Source organism: Cyprinodon variegatus, unplaced genomic scaffold (genome assembly GCF_000732505.1).
Source record: "Cyprinodon variegatus isolate N-32 unplaced genomic scaffold, C_variegatus-1.0 Scaffold123, whole genome shotgun sequence".
NCBI classification, from domain to species: domain Eukaryota; kingdom Metazoa; phylum Chordata; class Actinopteri; order Cyprinodontiformes; family Cyprinodontidae; genus Cyprinodon; species Cyprinodon variegatus.
Window position 1 is genome coordinate 568,773 of NW_015150576.1, and position 21,152 is coordinate 589,924.

General features: G+C 36.7%; 1 protein-coding gene across 4 annotated transcripts in view; it reads right to left on the bottom strand.

The window, feature by feature from the left end:
- Positions 1–73: 73 nt before the first annotated feature.
- The window catches only part of pou6f2 (POU class 6 homeobox 2), a 114,967-nt gene continuing 93,888 nt past the window's right edge, over positions 74–21,152 (bottom strand). For 3 of the 4 annotated variants that reach the window (XM_015375659.1, XM_015375661.1, XM_015375660.1), the window contains 3 exons: positions 18,244–18,397; positions 11,272–11,440; positions 74–4,576 (listed from right to left, as the gene is read on the bottom strand). In XM_015375659.1, the coding sequence (XP_015231145.1) occupies positions 4,069–4,576; positions 11,272–11,440; positions 18,244–18,397 (831 nt within the window). In that variant the 3' untranslated portion in view covers positions 74–4,068. The remainder of the gene's footprint in view (positions 4,577–11,271; positions 11,441–18,243; positions 18,398–21,152) is intronic. The other variant, XM_015375662.1, reaches the window with a different exon arrangement.

Genomic DNA, 21,152 nt, shown 5'->3' on the forward strand with positions numbered 1-21,152 from the left:
TATATATTCTATTCTCCAGGGCTGAATCTTCTCAGAAAAAGCGACTCCACAAGAAACTCTTGTCGTCATTTTCATGTCAAACATTGTTTATTACGAATTATGGTACAAATCAATGTGACAGACTTGAAGCTTTCTTTTTTTTAATAAGTTTTTCCCTCTTTCCTCTTGTTTTGTAAGAAATACAGAAAGTGCTGCTTAAACCGACCAAAACAGATATTGCTCTATAGATTAATTACAGTTTTCAGTCTGTAAAAAAAAAAAAAAAAAAACAACACACAGGGAGAAAAGAAAACCAACATCCAGAGACTCTTCAGCTTTGGTTTCTAGTTCTTTGACTGCTAACAAAAGTTGTTTCTGAGTTGGTTTTTGAAACTGATTAAGGAAAAAAAAAAAAAAAAAGCTGATCTAGAATTAAATAAAGAACAACACAGCTGTCGTTATTTTCTTCTTCTACATCTTTCTACAAGCTGTAAATAATTAAACACAGAGAAAAAAAATCATTAAGAATTGTATATAAAAATCAATGTGGCTCAGTTAGAGATAAGTATAACAGAGTGATGCGTCAAAGAAAAGGAAGCAGAAGCCTTTTTCCTCTACCTTAACAGTGAACATGGACACAGTGCAGAGCAGCTGCTTGCTTGAACTGCATTTATCTGATTTCCAACACTGAGGTATGAACCTCTGTGTTCCTGCTGCTCGTCTTCTTTCTGCTCATGTTTTTAAAGATTGTCAACATCTTGAATCTATGTCTCTGTACAATGTGCATAACTATAGAGCTTTGGTCCAGCTTTAATAAGTCGAGTGAAGGCATAACTCCTTTCTGTGTCTTCTTTTAGGTTTCTTTCCATTTTGGTTACAGCTTCTTTTGTATGTTTTAAAGCCTCAAAGCTGATCAGTGTTTGTTTTTTCTCTGCAGACTTTCAGGTTTTTTTTTTTCAAGCTTCTGCCTGAAATTGTTTGTTTACAATGAAAGCAGCAGAACAAATCTGTGGAGGTAAATGGATGCCGTTTTAAAACACAAACACACAAACCACTTTTCTATGACATTTTACGGGATACAGTGAATTTTCAGGCTGGGTGCAAAAGCAGCCGAGATAACCGACGTGGAAGGATGTACATCAAGCCGACACTTGATTCTGAATAAATCGCATCAAATTTCGCCTCACTTCAAATTAAGTTCACTCGCTCTGACATGTGACACTTATCCTCAACATTCACCTCTTCTCTGTTCCTATGAGGGAAAAAAGGGAGTGACGGATCGAGACGTTTCCCGGAAGAGTGATATTTCTGGCAAGAAAATACAGCGCCTTGCAAAAATATTAACTTTTACTCATTTTGTCAACTCACAGCCACATTATTTCAAATCATTTATTGACATTGTATGTAATAGACCAACTCAAAGCAATAAGCAATTGAGGAGAGGAAGGAAAATGACAATTCACATTCCTATTTTTTCAAAATGATAAAAAAAAAAAAATCAGTTGTGCAGACGTATTCAACAATGATTTATAGTTGCTTTTCTCATAAGGTAAAAAAGTTCAACTGTCTGACTTAAAACTAAAGTCCCACAATAAACCCACTGTTAAAGGAGTTGGTGGCAGCATCATCATGTGGGGTTGCTAATCTTCACCAGAGATGTAGAAGCTGGTCACGGTTGAAAGGATATTGGATAAAAGGAAATAGAAGCTGAAGAGGATAAGAGCCTGCGCTATAGCCTCGTTTTCCATCAGGAGACTGAACCTGAACATAGAGGCAGAGTTACACTGCAGCGGTTTATTTTGAAGCACATTCATGTGTTAAAATGCTGCAACATGCAGCTCAGAGACATCATTTGTCCCTCCAGGTTCCTCACAGCAGCTCCTAATGATTTAGGCCTGCAATGTCATAGAAATAAGAAGTTTTTTGATATGAACAAGAATTTATATGCAATTTCTGCAAAGGAATAAATACATTTTATAATATATAACAGGCAGAAAAACTTTTTTTTTACTGTACTAATAAGAACGTGGGGTCTTTTTCTCATAACATTTTTATTTGACTATAGGAAGAAACAAATGAGAAATTCTTTATTTTCTTCCCTTCATTTTCTATTTTCTTTTCCTTCTTTTCATATTTTGCAGTCTTATTTGTACCTGTTTGCTTTCACCGCCCATTTGCTTCACCACTGGCATATCTGAATTTCCCCGCTGTGGGACAATAAGGGACTTTTTAAATAGTACTGTATTAAACAGTATTTGTAAAACATGATGAACTGCTTTTTTTTAAGGGGATGAAATAATGCAGAATCATGACCTTGACGTAGATCTAATTAAGAGTTTTGGATAGCTGAATTAAAAAGATCCGCCCCATCCTATCAGAACGAGTCTGAGCCGGTTTGCGATGATGAGCAGGAAAAACAAGGAAATATGTACATGAATAAAACTGGTAGAGACCTACATAGAAAGACTTGAGGCTTTTACTGCAAAGAAACAATGATTCAACATTTTTTTTTTTTATCTTTAAGCTGAAGCATAAGTAGGACACCCTTTACAGATATTTATTGGTTAAAATAAGAAAATAAAAAACATGAACCATTTTCCCTCTGCACTGCTTTGTGTTGGTCTATGACAAAATTATGGACTTAAAATAAAGCTAATTCAGAGGCTTTCATATGAAAACGTGAAAAAAGGTTGGGGGCTGTTAGACCTTTGCAAGGTGCAGAAACTGAATGATATACAGGGGTTTAAATAATTCTGCTTCTGAACACAATAAATAAGAGAAATTATAAAACTAGAACCTTGTAAATGTTAAATAACAAATGTTCTAACACAGAAATAAAGCTTTGCTTAACAGAAGTGACCTTCACTCAGCTAAAAGAAATTCAAACTATGAAAGAACAAAAACGGCTCCTTGAAGAAAAGCAGTTTTTGTGAAATATTCAAGTAAAAAAAAACCTGCAAACAATAAGCTCGGTGGTTAAGCTCCTAATCACACATCTAGACAAAGTTAGGGTAATATTAAAATGTTCATTTTCATGAAAAATACAGATGAATATGTTAATTTCATGATGTGAAATCTGTGGTCTGGTTAAAGCATGCAGAGGCAAATCTACGTAAAAGAAACATTTCTTTACAAGCTGTTGTAAAAAAAAAAAAAAAGCACAGTTGAAGCTGTTTGACATGATTTTTTTTCCAACACACAGTAAAACACTTTATAAAAAGGAGGCAGAAAACCATGTGAATATAAAGAAAACAGAAAGAAAAGATCTCCCCCAGTCCTTGAGCTGAAGTTTGTGTGTTCTTTGGCTATCAGGCTTTGGCAACAGAAACAAAGCTGCAGTACGACTTGAGACTAAAACCCTTCATTATTTTCACCACCATCATATTTAAAAGTCCCCCGTTTCCTCTCCCTTTTTTTCACCAACAATCTCATCCAATAATTAATAAATACCTGTAAAAGTTGTACAAAGTTACATTGTGACTGAAAATATTTACAGATGAAACACAACTGGAGGCAAACAACATTATAATGCAACAGCAAAGGTTCTTTTTTTTTCCGCCAAAAATGTATCAGTGATTTAATCTGAAGACATTTTTTTAATCTTTTTTTCCTTTTTCTATATTTACATTCAAAGAACGAAGAAAAAAGTAAGAGACGAGGATAAAAGGTGTACTCACACACACGTATAGCTTAGATTTCGCCAGTACAAATGTAAAAATTTAGAGCACATTTACATTACAAAATTAGTTTTAGCAGTTAGATGTAACAGACTTTGGTAGATAGTGTTTGGATTTGGTTTCTCTTTACTAAATTCCTCTTCGCAGGAGAACCAGAATTAGGGAGACAGTTCTGGATCTATATCTCTTTAAATCAGCACGCCATTATGTTTTTCTTTTTACATAATTCTCACATATTAATCTCTTTTTAGTGTTTTCTTTTTTTGGTTTTTTGCAGAGGTCATTTACAGAACTGTGGTGATCACAATGACAACACAAAGTTTTTCTCTATCCCGCTGACTCGGTTTTCCAGTCTTTATCTGCTTTCTTTTTCTTTGCTTCCGTTTGTAATGGCTGACACTTTTGCGCTCGTTCACTTGGGGAGGTCCTCTAGAGAGTCAGTGAGAGGGTCCATAGGCGCGGCCATGCCGAGCTCGGGCTGTTTCAAGCGCTTTATTGTGTTTTTCAGGGCTTGCCTCTTGTTGCAGAACCACACGCGGACCACCTCCCTGTCATAGTTCAGTTTCTCAGCTATCTCCGTCATTTCCTGTCCGGAGGGGTGCGTGTTCTTCTCAAAGTGGCTGTTGAGGATCTCCAGTGCCTGCGGTGTGAAAGAGGTCCGCCTCTTGCGTTTTTTCGAAGGCTCACTCCCAATAAACTCAGTCAGGTTCTGCATTCCGGAACGGTGGCGGGCTTCAGCCTCGGCCATCCAACGCTCCAGAACAGGCTTAATCTTCTGGGCGCTTTTAGGGGTGATGTCCAACTTCTCAAACCTGGCAGGATATAAAAGGCCAGGGTTCAGTTTGCCTGTCAGACTGCTACCTATAGTGTTCTCTTGGGCTTCCTGTGGTAGGAAAAAGTGGCTTCTCAGGATGGTGTGTCTGGGGAGAATTGAGAAAAAAGAATCTTACTCAGGTGCCCTGCCAGAAGAAGGGATAAGTCGCCTGTTTTTTAGTCTCCTCAACCAGAATGCCACAGGGACTGAAACCAGGGTTCCTATGCATTTTTATAGACATTACACTCTTTTCCACACACAACATTTAAAAAAGTTTTCAGTCCTTTTTAGATAATTGTTTAAATTCAAACAAAATGTTCACCAATATGGAAAATGAAGGAAACAACAGACTGGAAGGAAGGATGGGGAAGAGAATAAAAAAAGAATGGATGAATAGACGGATTGGTTGACGCACAGAATGATGGACGAACAAAAGAATGGACAGTTGGATAAAGAATAGATGTTAAATAATAATATAAAGGAATAAGAAAAGACTATAAATACTGTTCTATATCCAATCTTAATTTATCCATACATATTTTGGCCTGGAAATAACATCCAGTAAATCCCAGATTGCGCAGGAACCCTGTGAGACAAACATCTAGGTGTTAATCTGCATGTTGCTTCTGGAAACACCAGCTGGAGGTGCCCCTGCTACAACTTTGCTTTACTCTCTGGCTACAGCTTCTCTGTCCCAAACTGGCAATAGTGGAACAAGGAGATACTGCAGATGGTAAAAAAAAAAATCACATGAAGCTAAATCACAAAAAGCATGCCAAAAAATTCAAATAATTTTACAGACTATTCTTAGACATTAGTGAGTATATATCCATTCTTATCCCCAGATAAGAACCAACATATCTTCTGCATGCAGTCAGATATGCCACCATCATTCATTTACAAAAATACATTTAGAATTAAGATAGAGATTTTATACATAGTTTAAACATCAAATTCATTGAGAACACATTCACAGACTGCCAGTGGAGTGATATTAGTATCAATTCACTGCCTGTAATTAGGAAGTTCAGCAACTGTCAGGTGCCTTTAAAAAAAAAAGTAATTTCTCTCATATTTGTAATGCTTCTATTGTGATTATTTGGAGGAACACGTTTTAACTGAGTTTATGTATCATTATGGAAAGGCTGAAAAAGAGTAACTGTTTGGTATTTTTTTAATTATACCTAGATATTAAACAAACTGGCTAATTAAAAATGAATGTCAGACGGAGCTGAATTCAAAGAATAACCTTCATTTGTTATTGCAACAGTGCATTACTAAAATAACTTTCCTCTGCAGTAAGTCCATCCCAGCTTGTCATTGCCCCCCCATCATTGTGGGGTCAAGGATTTAGTCAGGGACCCTAAGTGACAATGACTTATTATTATATATGAAAGTTATATGAATTACAGTATATGAACATTTTGTCAAACAACTTTTCTACAGTGATTATACTTGCATTTTTTTTATTTATTTTTTTTGCTCATCCTAAACCCTTTTGAAACTTTTGCCACTTTTAAGCCAAATAGAAATCTGGGAAGTGTGGCATACATGATGAAACAAGGTGTTGGCAGGTTCATGATGTGGGAGCGCCATTATTTAGCAGGGACAGAGAAGATGGTTAGAAAATAGGATTTGCAAGAGTTTAGAGGCAGTTCTCTAAAGAGCTTCACTTGTTAGAAAACCTGGATTCCCACAGCATGATGCTGCCTCGTCCATGTTTCACTGTACACTCTGGGGATAGACTATTTGAACCTTACATTTTCACATGATATAGTCTGGTGTTAAAGGGGCTATTTATTGTTACAGTGGGGAAACTGAGGATGAAAGGTAATTAAAACTGATTGCACTTTTTAAACAGTCTACTTCAGCACATGAAACAGTGCAGCTGCACTGGAATGCACAATAGGAGCAAATTTATTATAATTTGAAAAAACAAATACAATTTTCTCATGGAACCAGAAATGGAATAAAATAGATACATTATCATGGATAGCCAGACTGTTTTGTGATTTATGAACATCACAATAAATCACAGTTCTAATCATTCATATGACAGTAAATAATAAGTAAAAGTTAATCTCTTTTTTTTTGTTTAAAACTACGTAACCAATTATTTTTCAGCTTCAAATAAGAAAAGGTAGAAATTAGTATAAGATCCTTTGTAAGGTGTTGTAGGCTCTTTTTTTATTATAAATTAAAACATCTTCTTTATAATTCAGAATTTAAAACCAGAGGAACCTTCCTCAGAATTATGTGGACACAGAATCAGGGATGCTGCAGTTACTGGGAAATCTTTTCAGCAGAAAAGATTAATTCATGAAGTTTACTAGGAATTAGCCCAATAAAAGAAGGTTAGTTGATAATGGTATGGTTTTGGTTTTATGAAATAACTCCTCCAGACTGCTATTGAAATGCTTTAGTAAAGTGGCTCTTAAAGAAAAAGCTTAAAGCCACACTGAGCTCAGAAGAAACACACAGTAATAAAAGCCTTCTTTAATGGTGAGGTGAGCTGAGGGCGAGATGCCCATGCATGCATGAACTTCCTCTGTTTCTACACCTCGTCGACAGGACGTATTATTTATAACCCCATCCTTCCATCCTAAACAGTGGAAAGAGGAGGGCTCCATACTGAGGGAATACATTAGTAAATATGAAGAGCCGCTGGAGACAGGACATTTCATGGATCAACAGAAACCGCAGATACTAAAATGAATTGAGAGCGGCTCAGCCGGGGTGCGGGGTCCCTCCTCCGGTGCATCTGGATGGGAGGGGTGCTGGGGGTGGGACTCTTAGGATGGAGTAATACTATATGAGCTGCTGGATGTTTGGTCATCAGGATAAAAATATATCGTATCATATCTAAAGCACAGACAGAAAAGACTAAATAAGAATAATTCTCTTAATAGTCATATAAAATTTTTCATTTAGAAGATTTTTATGAATCAATGCTATTTTGATTGAATGGCTAAAATTAATTTTCTTGGCTTCAAGAAAACCAGCTTTAAAAAAGCTTTTTTTAGAACCTAAAATGCCGTAAAAAACATTGTATTTTGACCACAGACTCAGATGCACCTTTCTCTGCTTTTCATGTAATCAGTAACACTGAAAAAAAAAACATTTATCTGAGCTGCATCCAGGCAGTGGAGGTCTGGGTTGCAGGTACATTTTATTAAAATTTTCTAGAATGTTCCTTCATGTTTTACAGAAATTGGACATAACATGTTTGAACCTTTTAGGCGTCAGTACGGAGTGTTGACTTCAGTGTTGAAGTTATAGGTTCACATAAAATCAGTATGGGGAGGGTCTGTTAAGGTGTGAGTTTTCATCATGATCAAATAGAAAAACGTTTGTGGACAAAAATGTTTTAAGTGTGAGACAACCTTTTAAAATTTAACTGTTGATTCAAATATTGAAAATATAAAAATAGACTACTTAAAATCTTGTTTTGGATATATAAAAAACCCAAAATGCATTAGGATCACTGGATTATATTATTTCTTTATTACAGCATCTCTAAAGCTAACTGTGATACTGTGAGCTGACTGGATCTGATTTCTCATACCTTTCTCCTCTTTTTTGTTTTTATTTTCTATTGTAATTCAGAGAGTTCTTGTCTGAGGTTTACATACACACAGCATTGCCAGGAACGGCACATTTATCTTAGGCTTTTCATTATTTCTTTTAGAAATAAATGTGACTAAATCAAGTAAATTGTCTGTTATCACTTCAATCTAATTCTCACTCTCACCTACAGGGCTCTAAATGACAAGGCTCCTGTCTACTTATGTCACATAACAGCTAAACAAACACAAGGCCAAAACCTAGGAGGACAGGACATTTCAGTCTGTGGCTTCTAAACTGGGAGATAGCAAACCTCTGCAACTTCTTGAAATTAGAATAAAAAAAATCTATTGAAACATTTTTTGTTCCATAAGGCTTTTAGATCACAATTCTTTTTGTGTTTAATCTTATTGTGATTTCTATATATATATTTTTTTATATGTTTCATCAAACAATTTGGTGAACAAGTGCAAACTTATTGTGCATGTTCCCCTAGTTTAAATGCACTACCTCCCATTGCTAACACAAGCAACAAAAATAAAAGCAACACCTTTGGTTTTGCTCCCATTTTTCATGAGATGAATGACAGCGTGTACCAATTCCTGCCAATATCCAGCAACTTCCCACAGCCATTAAAGAGGAGTGGACCAACATTCCAAAGACCACAATTAACAACCTGATCAGCTCTATGTGAAGATGTGTTGCATTGCACGAGGCAAATAGTGATCACACCAGATACTGACTGGTTTTCTGAGTCCCCAACCCCCCCGCCCCCCATAAAAAACTGCACCTTTCACAGGGGCCTTTTATTGTTGTCAGTCTGATAAAAAGACACACCTTTGCACTAATCATCATGTCTGATCAGCATCTTGATATAGCACACCTGTGAGGTGGGATGGATTATCTCAGCAAAGGAGAAGTGCTCAATATCACAGATTTAGGCTGGTTTGTCAACAATATTTGAACGAAATGGTGATATTTTGTATGTGGAAAAAGTTTTAGATCTTTGAATTCATCACACAGAAAATGGGAGCAAAACCAAAATGGTTGTGTGTATCTTAATAAATATACCAGAGGAGGTGGAACATATTTGTCATCATTTTGCAGCCTCCAACAAAGTCCTGCTATAGTTCTATCTGGGTATTTGATGACTACTCATCTTGGCAGAATTAGAGTATAAACCTTAGTTAAACTGGCTGGATTCCTGGGTTAGACATCAGCTAATCCTAAAAAGAATTAGAAAAAATTTTTTTTTACTAAGGTTTTTTCCTTGATGACATTTTTGGAACAAAGGTTGAACTAAATTTGAAATTTGAAATTGCTTATATTTTTATTTACCGGTACTTTTAACTTCTGGTTTTAAATTCTGTTTTAGTTTTAATATTTAGTAGTTGTTAGCTAGTTTAGTGTAGTTTTTATTTATTTATGCTTAGTTTCAGTTTTACTCTTTAGACAAAGAAAAAAAAAAGAATAAAATCTCAGGTAAGGACAGACCGCTGCAGCAACCCGTGTGGCCTGACATCTGTTCGCATGATGTGGTACAGCGAAAAAGCAATAACAATACCGGGAAACTAGACTTCCTATTAATACATTACGATAAAGAGACAAAAACTAAGCACATTCACTCTTAAAGTTCATTTGGTTTTAATTGATTCTGGAAACTTATTACAGGTTCAGGTGGATTTCATATTTTTCAAGGTCTAGTTTTTATAACCATTTTATTTAACAAAAATGTTTTTTTTTTTACTTAGTTTTCTTTATTTCATGAGTTTTACGCATAGATATGAACTTTGTTTAAAAACAATCTAACTGGTTGCAATAGGTTGATCTTTCGCATGTCATATCGTAAAACAAAGTTGGATGTTAAAAGTTCAAAATGAAGAGGAATATAGATTTTGTTTAGACCTATAATAAAAGATAGAAGATATTTGTTTTCATAAAACACAGTAAATGTCTTATATCATCAAACCAAACCATTCTTATTTGCCAGCCTTTTGCTGACTAAAAGGAGGACAACACTAGTTGGAGCATACCCTTGTGTAATGCTTGTGCCTGTTTAGAAACACTAATAAAGAGCCTGGGAACATGGTGAGCAATGAAAGCAGACAAGATAGAAGCATCTGTCAGTGTCTGTTGGATGTCTGGGTTCAGGGCCGGAGCCCCAGAGCTAAAGTGATGTCCCTATCTTCAAACTTCATGTCTATGTTGATGTTAACTAAACTAAAGCACGTGAACTTCCCCCTGCTTCTTCTTAAAACATCAGCATGTCATGTCTAATGTCTTACAAACAATGAAAAAGTTGTCTTAAAGGCATGCATAACAGCCAGCACAGTGTTTATTTTTGAAGCTAATGGATTTTAATGTATGTTATAAATATTTGAATTATGTCTGGCTGTAAATATTTCATGTGTGATTTTTTTTTTCTTCCATCTTTAAACATTAGCCCGGGCCTGATGCACTGTTTCACATTTTATCGGCTGTTTGATGTTGATGTGATGAAAGTTTTAAAGCTGCGTGTCGGTGCTGCGTCACCTAAACAGTACAGGTTATCTGCAAAGCACATTAAAAACACATGGGGAGTGAAAATTACTGATGCCAAACAGCACTTTACACGTGCTTCTTTTGCAAACTTTAAAACCGTCTTTATGGTCTGTAAAGAAAATAACTTTTCTATTTAATTCTTGCAGTTTTTGAAGCCATGTGGCCCAATTTTTCTGACCTGACAGGAAAATGTGGCTTATTTAGCTTCTTGATGCAAAACGTTAGTGAAGCAGAAAAACAGGACGAATGAAACACAGATTTTATCATTGCCTCATGAATATATAATGCCCCGTTTACAGCTAAACTGTACTCACAGAAGCAGTAAAATATGGGAATCTTATTAACAGATCGTTGCCGTCAAGCTCTTTCATGTTCAGGCAGTGGAAACAGCGATGTCCTTAGTAATTATTAAATGCTTTAAGTGCTTCTGGTAATACTTGTGTATGTATTTTGCATAAGTAACACCAGGCTGTCAGTGGGTGGGAACGCAGAGCAGGGTGGGTGAGTAAAGCCATGTGGGTCAATTATGTGTTTAATATCTTAATGATGTCTTCTTTCACGATGGATTAAAGAGGCGAAGGCACCTGACAGCTCACTGATGCTGCTCTGCTACATCTACCTTCATTTGACAGAATCAGGACAGAAAAAGAAGAAGAAATAAAATCTGAATTTCTCCTGTTAATTTTTCTGTCTTACCTGCATATGGCGGACTGGCTGTATGCAGGGCCCTCAGCCGCGCTGAGCGCCTGGCCCACCTGGGTTTGCGTCAAGCCCAGGGACAGCCGGCGGATCTTGAATGCTTTGGCAAACTCACGGATCTCCTCCAGGTTGACCCCGTCCACCTCACTGGGGGCAGTCTGTGGGTCTGCAACACAAACACACGCGTCTCATTTTATTAGCCCTTTGCTCCTCCTTCGCTTAGCTTATTTTTCAAAAGTGAATGAGGTGAACGGGCAGCCATGTGAGACCATGATGGGCTCTAAACAACCTTAAGAAATAGTCCTGTTCTGGGTCAGAACTTGTTATTTCTCTTTGTTGTAAACCTCACATGTCTGAGAGATGTTTTGAAAAATGAATTTATGTAAGGTGTGAATACGGGCTTTCATAGCACAGCCTTTTAAGTGTAAATCTTCTATTTTACAGTATAGCTGAGTATAGAGAAAAAAAACAGGGCTTCTTTTATTAGAAAGAATGTGCACAGCTATAGACATCTGTATGAATACATGTCTAGTCTAAAGGTAACTCTAAGATGAACATTAAAGAAAAAGAAAAGATGTTATTACTTCAGGACGACCTTTAGTTAAGAAAGGTCAAAGCAGCTCAAACAAATGCTAGTTTTTACCAAAAAAGAAAAAAAAATACAGCAATGAAAGAAAAGCAGGGCTGTAAACTTTCGTTGAAGGGTTTTTAAATAATTTCCCCGCTAATAAAAAGTGATCCAACATTGTACATCAATGTCAGGTGCCCTGGCATCCTGCTTACCAAAGCAAAGTTTGTGCTTCTGAATAATTCATCCTGGTCATTATCAATGAATTATTAAAGGACTCCTCCAAGCGTATTTAAGCAAAAATCTATGAGGCTGCCATCTCGTTGTGCCTCATAAGTGACGTGCAGCATATGCGATGCAGCTCCAGACGTGTGAACGCCGCAAGGATGAGGGGACTGCAGACTCGGAGCACTCACTGCTTCTTTGGGTTCCATCATCTCCACTGTGATGAGCATTTCTTCATCATTCCCAGAGGAGGCTATTTACTTAGTAGATTGAAAGACTAATGGAAGCCGTTCTATATCGGTCCAGCCTCTGGATCCCCGTTATTTGGCAGATATTAGGTCACGGCTCAAACACGACTTAAAATTTGAACCCGGCTCATTTATACTGCATTGATGAATCTTTCATTAAGGCTTCAATAAATAGTGCATGAAAGGTTTAGAAGTTAATGTTACAAAAAAACCAAAAAACAGGACAGAGGCTAGGAGAAAGAGTAGATGGGGCTAAATTAAATGCATATTATATTAAATGTTGAGTGAAAATACTTTGGTAATTATGTACTTACAAAAACATAAAACAAAAAAAAAACATTTCTTTTAAATGAGCAAATATAAAAGGAGACTTCTCCAACCAAATCCCAGCTATTGCTTAAAAAATGTAGTATACTGCTTATTGCATTTACAGTGTTTTAAAAGATAAACGTTTTAATATTTTGTTGCTGTAAACTAAGTATTGCAAACACACATTATATTAACATACTGCTTAAGGTGTAAGAGAAATGGATGGTTATCTGATGTTTAATGGCTGGTGGGATGTGGGATAAATAAACCCTCTGACAAAGATTCAGGAATACAAATTTAAGATTAGTATTGCGATAGTTTTTATTTATTTTTTCATTGACAAAATAATACTCAGGCCAAGCCTGAAAAAAACCCCAAAACAATAAATAAACAGTGCATGCATTGTTAGAGCTCACTTTTATATTGTTAAATGGATATTCAGCATTTTTGAGACAAAGCCTAACTAGAGCCAAGCTGAAATGCTTCGGTTTCAGCTTTAGTCCACACAAAAAAGTTAAATCTGCAGGAAAGCACAGTTATATATGGGTATCAAAATTATTTTTTTATTGTTTTTTTAAAGCAGGAGCAACTAGAAGTTTTTCCGGACTAAGAAAGGATAAAAATAACAGTGTTGGTGTCTTGTTTATGATCTAATCTTTCCTCACCTGATTGTTAGCAAACATGCTCTGCTTTTCACTTCATTTCTGGAATGTTTGTTGGAAGCAAACATGATGACATTTCATTTTCTCTAACACCGACAGCAAGAGGATTTTACGTGCACATGTTTGCTGTAAATGATATTGAGAAGAAGTGATGCGGCTCATACTCAGCATAAAGCGTTAATCCTATTTACTGCAAAGTCTGGACCAGAATGGTTTATAAGATGTTTTTCAGGGTACCGGTAAACATAAGCTAAACACAATGTCCACAACAAGTTGATCAATGGCGACTTGGTTTGTTTTTTATTAAATTCAGGGAAACTATGGCAGCCTTTGAAATGAGTTTACATGGAGTTTAGGAGAATCGACTCTGACAAATAACATTTATCTGAATAAAACTGAGTTTTTAAAGGCAGGGGCTGCCTGCTGACAGGCTGAGCCACAGTGATTTATAAGGCCCTGCCAAAGGCCAACGCACTCGGAGAATGAAACTTATGTTCATCATACATAACAAACGCCACTTTGGGTAGTTTAATAAACCACAGAAATGACAGTCAACAGGAAAAAATAAAGCAATCAGTCAAAGGCTGTCCACAAAGAGAGCCTGCAAAGTTAGATTACCTCCAAAGATCTCAAAGGTTGAACAGGATTATCATTATTATCATTGTTAGAATGTTTTGTTTTAAATATATATATTTTAGATTAAGGTCACTATCTCTCTTTAACAAAAATGAGTTTTATTATTATTTTCCGTACTTAAAAATGCTTAGTAAATATGTTCACAAAATTTTTTAGTATTAAGCTTTTATCTTATGGTCATAGGTGTTCTTTTTTTTTTTTTTGAAAATATTTTTTTATCTGTATATTTTTTTATCTATTTTAAATCTGAAGTCCTGTCAATGTACATTATTATTGTGATAGTAATTTTAAATCACGATTCAGAGGTATAAAAATTATATAACTATGATGTTGAAATTTAAAGTCAGAGATAGTTTTTTTTTTTTTTTTTTCAAAAAGTAGTAAAGCAAGTGAAGCACATAAAAAAAACACCAAAAAAACAAAACAAAAAACACCTTACTAAAATTCAAACCAGAAAGTATGACCATCTTAAAGGAAGCGCTATAGTCATTGCTGCCATCTATTGTTCATTTAGGAGAGTGGGACATTTTAACTTGCCTAAAAGTTAGATTCTCCTAGTATTAGTGCGCTCATAAACATAGAAAACCTCTTGTCTGACCCTATACTCACTTTGCAGTACTGTGGTTTATGGTTGGGACATATGGCTTCATCAGAGCAGAGTGGCATAGCTCTTATTCTCTGCTTTTCAGATTTTCCATTTGTAATGGTGATGTGAGTCTATCTAAAGCCCCAGTAACACCTTAACGATTTAGACCAGCGTATGCCTGAAGTACGAAAAATATGGCAAAAACGCTGGCATACGTTGAATTACGTTTTGTAAAAGTTATGAGCACGCTGAAACACGCTGATATAAAACTCTGTAATTGATAAAAAAAATCAAGGATGATAAATCATTCTCATATCAAAAATTGGTTGACCACATTTTTTTAAACCATATATATATATATATATATCAGATTTTCTAATTTTTAATGAAAGAATTTCTGTTTTTGCTTACTGTCTATGAATCCAGTTAAAAAGATCAATAGAGTAATAATAGGATTCTGTTTGTGCAGCTAAAACCTGATTTCTTGTTCCTTGGACACATAGCTCATCATTGGTATTCAGCAACTGATAAAAAGACAACAAACTACATTATTGCACAGACTGACATGGTGAAGCTGTGTTTTAATTTAGGTGATTGCTTACAAAACAAACACACATTATGATCTGTGTATTCAAAAAGAACCCAGACTAAAGTAGATAACATCGGAGATGGTGGCTGACTAATCACTGCTGCAGCTTGCATAGTTTTCTGGTTCAACAAATGTTAAACATTTTATTTTAAAAAATGTTATTTAGTCCAATTGTCCTGCTTTGGGGACAAGTCATATAATGCGAACAGACTGAATAATGAAATAAATGTTAAAAGATGTTAATAGATGGCCAGCAGACACTGAAGGGTTTTACTTCTTAAGTTGCTCAAGGAAGAACAGTAACTGTTAGGCCATCTCCCAAACAGAGGCTCAATCCAAATAACGTCAGTTGTGGAGAACACTTGAGGTTATTTAGCATAGGGACCTCCAGAGGTTACTGTCTGCTGTTTAGGAGCTAAACAGTTACCGACAAACCCTTGCTTGACAGGATATATAGGAGCAGCCCACCTTATGAAATTGAACACAAAAAAAAAAAAATAATTTCATGTATACTCCGTGTGACACATGGAAATGTACAGTACACCCCTTTATAAGTTTCTGGGTTTTACAACGGAGAGTTTGCTATTTGCTACATTTGAGTAACTGGAGTTTTTTGTAGTTCTTTTTCAGGAGGCTGTAGTCCTGGTTGTGACTAGCGTCACCCATGCATGTTTCTGTTGTGTAATGATGTTTAGAATGCTGAGGGCTGTCCATATTAAACACAGCAGTCCAGCGCGTCTTTCGCTCCAACAATAGTGTTCTTACCGTTGACCACAAGAAAGGTGAAGTAGCAGGAGTGAGGAGCTAAAATTTGCCCAACACAGAATCAGTCAGTCTATGTGTAAAGACCAGTTTAAGTCCTGAGAAGGGCTGACTGCCAGCAAGTGGAGGTGATCCAGGGTGGGGACTAGGAGGTTCTCCTGAAGACTACATCATCTCTATTGTCATGAGGGGTTTATACCTTATAAGGTTCTGATCTTATTAGTTGACCAAATGATCAACCTCCTGTCTGTATGCAGACTTATCATTCTCCTGCATCAGATCAATAACTGTGGTGCCATCTGCAAACTTCAGGAGCTTCGCACACCGGGTTAGCTGTAGGGGGCCCTGGGCTGTAAGAAGATGCTCCCCAGTCTTATGTCCGATCTACCGCTGCTGGTCAGTAGAAGATACCTTGTTTGATGGTGTTAAAGCCGAGCTGAAGTCCAGAAACAGGACTGTGGTAGATGCTGTGGGTGCACACACATGTCCTCACAAAAACCATGTAAGAAATGGCAGTTCTAGAAAACTCGTTCAGGATGAGGCTTTAAAAACACTCTAATCTGTGCAGAAAAAGCAGGGCTGTAGCATCGGCTTTGAATGCAATGCTCACTTACTGACAGTTCACATTCTGACACATTTACTAGAAGGGTTTATGTTGATTCTCTCTTACTGAAATCTTCCATGGTGTAAATATAATAGAGCGCCACTGTGCCTCCAACCAAGATCTCAGTAAAGTTGGGGTCAATAAAAATGCCTAAAGAGGACTGTTAGATGTTAGTAGTTTCCCTTTAATTAAGGGTTGGCTGCTACCTGTGGTGCCATCTTTGACAAAGGCTACATATTTTATAGACATCCATGCATATTTAGGGGTTTTTAAGTGCTAGACAAACCATAGCAATGAATATTTATAAAGTGTAAAGAAAAGCATAGTCAGATATTTTCTTTTCTAAATAAAAAAGAGAAAAGTTTGAAGTACATTCAATCCCCTTATATTTTGTTAGCTCTAAGTATGATTGATAATCGTCCTTCTCAGATATAAAGCCTTAAATTACCAGGCTCTATCTTATATTAGAGATCTGATTGTTCCTTATGTTCCTAAGAGAGCACCTCGCTCTCAATCTGCAGGTTTACTAGTGGTCCCTAGAATTTCTAAAAGTAGAATGGGAGGCAGATCTTTTAGATATCAGGCTCCTCTCCTGTGGAACCAACTACCAGTTTTAATCTGTGAGGCAGAAACCATGTCTACTTTTAAGGGTAGGTTTAAAACTTTCTTTTTTGATAAAGCTTATAGTTAGAGTGGCTCAGGTCATCCTGAGCCATCTCGATAATTTTGCTGCTATAGGCTTAGACTGCTGGAGGACATAGAGACCCCTTTTTCATCATATCTCTATTCTCCTACTCTGCAGAATCTATTACCGTAGTTCAATCTCTAACGTTATGCTCTCTCTGCTTTTTCTCATAGTAGCTTCACCACGTCTGTTCCTGTTTGGCTGTGACACCATCCTGGAGAGAAATATCAGCTGTGCTGCTGCCATCAACACCTTTGTTTATAGATGTTCGAGATCTGCCTGTTTTTCAGTGTAGTCCTGTTTCTCTGACTGTGACTGAGTGGATGTGCTCTCTTGATCCTCTGACATGATAGTTGGCTTGGAACTCGTCTGCCTGGCTGTGTGTTTCCTGGACGGGGCCGCCTTTTTACAGTTGCTTTTTGTATCTCTGCTTCTGTCACCTTGAACCCCAGTCAGTCTCGGCAGATGGCCGCTCACACTGAGCCTGGTTCTTCCTCTACACTGTTGCTACAAGCATGCTTAGTGTGAGGGATTGCCTTCGAGCAAATTAGTCAATGCAATCAACTGGTTTTCCTTAGACAGAAAACTTTGAATCAATTTGACTGTATGGTCTGGTGAACTGTAAAGTGCATTGAGATGATGTGTTGTGAATTGGCGCTATATAAATAAACTTAATTGAATTGAAGATTGCACCTCATACTCTTGAGAGGCAACATTATCAGTCGAACCTGAACCCATCATGAAATATGATGGTGGCAGTATTATGCTGAAGGTATGGCCTAGTCAAAGTCTGGAATCAAGAAAAGATTGACTCTAAGGTGCTCAATAATGCACATCAAGTGTTTCAGATTTTTAATGTCAAAGTTTGCCTGCCTTTCCAGGATTGTGCTTTATTTTCCGTCACTTTGTCACATTAAAACTCTAAAATATATTGAAGATTGAGGCTGTAATATTACAAAACCAAGAAAAAGATTTCAGGATTATAAATACCTCTGTAAGGAACATTTAGTTTAAAGTACATATTCTGAGCTGATGTTGCATTGTAGGTTCAGTATACATGTCCTTGTACTTTTCTGAGTTGCTTCAGACACTTACTGCTGACCAGCTGGCCCACGCTGAGAGCCGAGGAAGATGAGGAGGTAGAGGAGGAGGAGGAGGCCTGGTGTAGAGGACTCTGTCTGTGGGGCATGTGGAGCAGGTTGGCTTGAGATGATGCAGGGCCTGACTGACCCTGCTGAGCCTGAGGCAGCTGGACACACAGACAAAACAGGGCATTCATATGACGTACCAACAGCTTGAGGTCCAAAAGAAAACATTAGTCCTGCTGAACATCATCATGAGAGAAATAAATTGCAATAATAATGTCATTATGCTGACTGGAACACACTGTAAAATTGAATCAACGCAATCAACAGATGCTAAATTAGCCAGTTAGATGCTGAACATAATGAGAGACTCACAGTACTTCATCATGATCATTATGAAAATAATTCCACTGGTTTATTGCAGTGAGTACAAGTATTTCTCTCTGTGTGAGCTTTGTAATAACTTGAAAAAAAAAAAAGGTTTGGTAGAAGAATAAAGAAAAGAAGATTTTGACATTAGTCTTGTTTTTTTATCATTAGGGATGGGGAGATGCCTTTAGTGAGAGCCTGAATGTAGGTAAAAAACGTCTGTACGCAGCAGTCCCCGTATCAAACATAATTCATGATATGCCAACTATGTGCACAGATGGCAAAAACTGATGTATTTTCATGTTTTATGCACATTTGGGTTTGCTTTTACAAGATCAATACAGTATGTCTTTACTTTAAAAGCAACAAAAGCTGTCTAAACCACAAACTGGGCTGGTTTCTCTTCTCCTCTTTTGCCATTAATTATTTTCTCTGTGGCATGTGTTTGTTTGGATGGTGGTGGTGGAGGGGTGTCAACAGCAATGCACACACTGTCAGGACTGTTGACAGGCTCGGAGAATTATCTAGCTTCACTGGAAATATTCCAGACTGTAGGCTCTGACAACCGTAAATTATGCCCGTGGAACAATGCGTACAAGCTGGCTTTGAGGTGCATACACGAGCATAAACATTATTACAAATGCATTAATTCATTCAAGAGTATGATCTGCTGTTTTGGGTGCCACAATTAGGTGTCCATCTTCAGAAAGAGTTCATCCATTCTGCACTGCAGAGGCCTTCAATGTGAACCTTTACCCTGTAATTCTGCTCTGACATCTTCATTTTCAAGTCAATAACATTTTCAGAATGCATGAATCGGCAGACGTGCATCTTATGCACCATATAGATTGGAAAGTTGGGAGGACAAGGTCTTCAAGACAGCAAGGGCTTTATGTAGACTAACATTTGTTTAGGTCAAAGAGGGCAAAACATGGGGCTGTAGAGCATTTATGAGGGACAACAATGAAACAAAAAAAAAAGATATGGAGGGGAGTAAAAGTGAAAAATGACATTTGTTTGGTAGCTTGATTTTTCAGAAGTCTCTGCATTGGTTTATGAGTTTCAGAGGGACTTCACAAATATTTTACTGACAAATCTGCACCAACACAAGTGTAAAAAATGCAGCATTTTATGGGTGAAAGTATGCAAATAAGTGCATACAGGGTTTAGGTAGGAGAATATTTTCCAACAAAATGTTATAACATCTTGAATATATACAGATAATCACATTAAAGCACAGAAAGTATACTATCGGAATTAAATGTGATAGATGAACACAAACCGGCTAATTCTGATCATCTCTCCAACAACGGTCTTTGGAATTCATCAAAATTGTACGCAAAAGTTTACTTTAAGGAATGATTTTCTGATGTACCTAAAGGGATCCACAAAATGGAAAGCAGGTAGATCGCGCAAAGTTTTATTTTACTGACATAAACTCTATTTGGGTTCCCAGCCACTTGTTGTTTACATTAACAAAACTCCATTTGCTACTTGCAGTCTTAGAGTGGCCTTTAAAGAACTTTATACAACTACCTCCATAAAGTTGAAGGTAAAAATTACGAGTATTATGAAATCAATAATAAAAGTAATTTAAAAGGAACATTTAGGTACATTTGGAAAAGCTTAGTTTGTCTGCTAATCCCCTAAAGCCCCCTTTGACAGAGTAGGAGTGATGTTCAGATTTCTAACTTTTCTTTATGTAGCACACACAATTATAAATAAAAAATGCTCACACTCAAAAGAAAATAAGAAAATCAAAAAGGTTTAAGAAAGAAAAGAAACCCTGAGAGCCTTATAGTGTCCCCATTAATAATATCATTAGCTTGTTTTCCAACAATGAGATTAAGGTCTAAACAGCTGGATTTACCTCCATCAACTCTTTACAACACACCCCTGACTAAAATATTGCAAACCAAGGTAAGGCCCCAACAATTTCTCACAAGATAACTGTGCTTTGTGTGGAACCTATAAAAAGAAAATTGAAAGGGAAAAAAAAAAATCTCTTTAGCCATAAGTTAGTTCAGGTGAGCCCCTGGTGTCCTTTTATAGGCTCTGTGATCTTTGCTCTCTGATGGTTGATAAAACTGTGTTTATTCTTTTATATATAGACATACCAAGATATTTAAGTTTAGTTTTGGGGTTTTATTAATTATAGAAGAACTTCCTGCTGCATAAATCTGTGCTTTCCTGCTTACATAATTTCCCCCACTAATATCATTAAATAATTTATCTTCTGATAGTTCATACATGTTGACCTGCACATAGAATATCTCTCCATTGTCTGTCTTTTTTACCAATGCCTCCTATGTGTCCATCATGAAAGCAGAAATATTGCGTTTCTGACTTTCAAAGGTGCTTAAAATAGACACAAGAACTGAGCCCACAATCAAATGTTTGATAAATCCCTTTCTAGATAGTAAGCACTCACATTTGGATATAATAATACTCATAAGACTTAATCCTTTATGCAGGACGAATGCAAAAATAATCAAAGAGGGCTGCAATGGAGTGTTCTAGGTTAAACTATATTGATTTATCAAAGTGGCC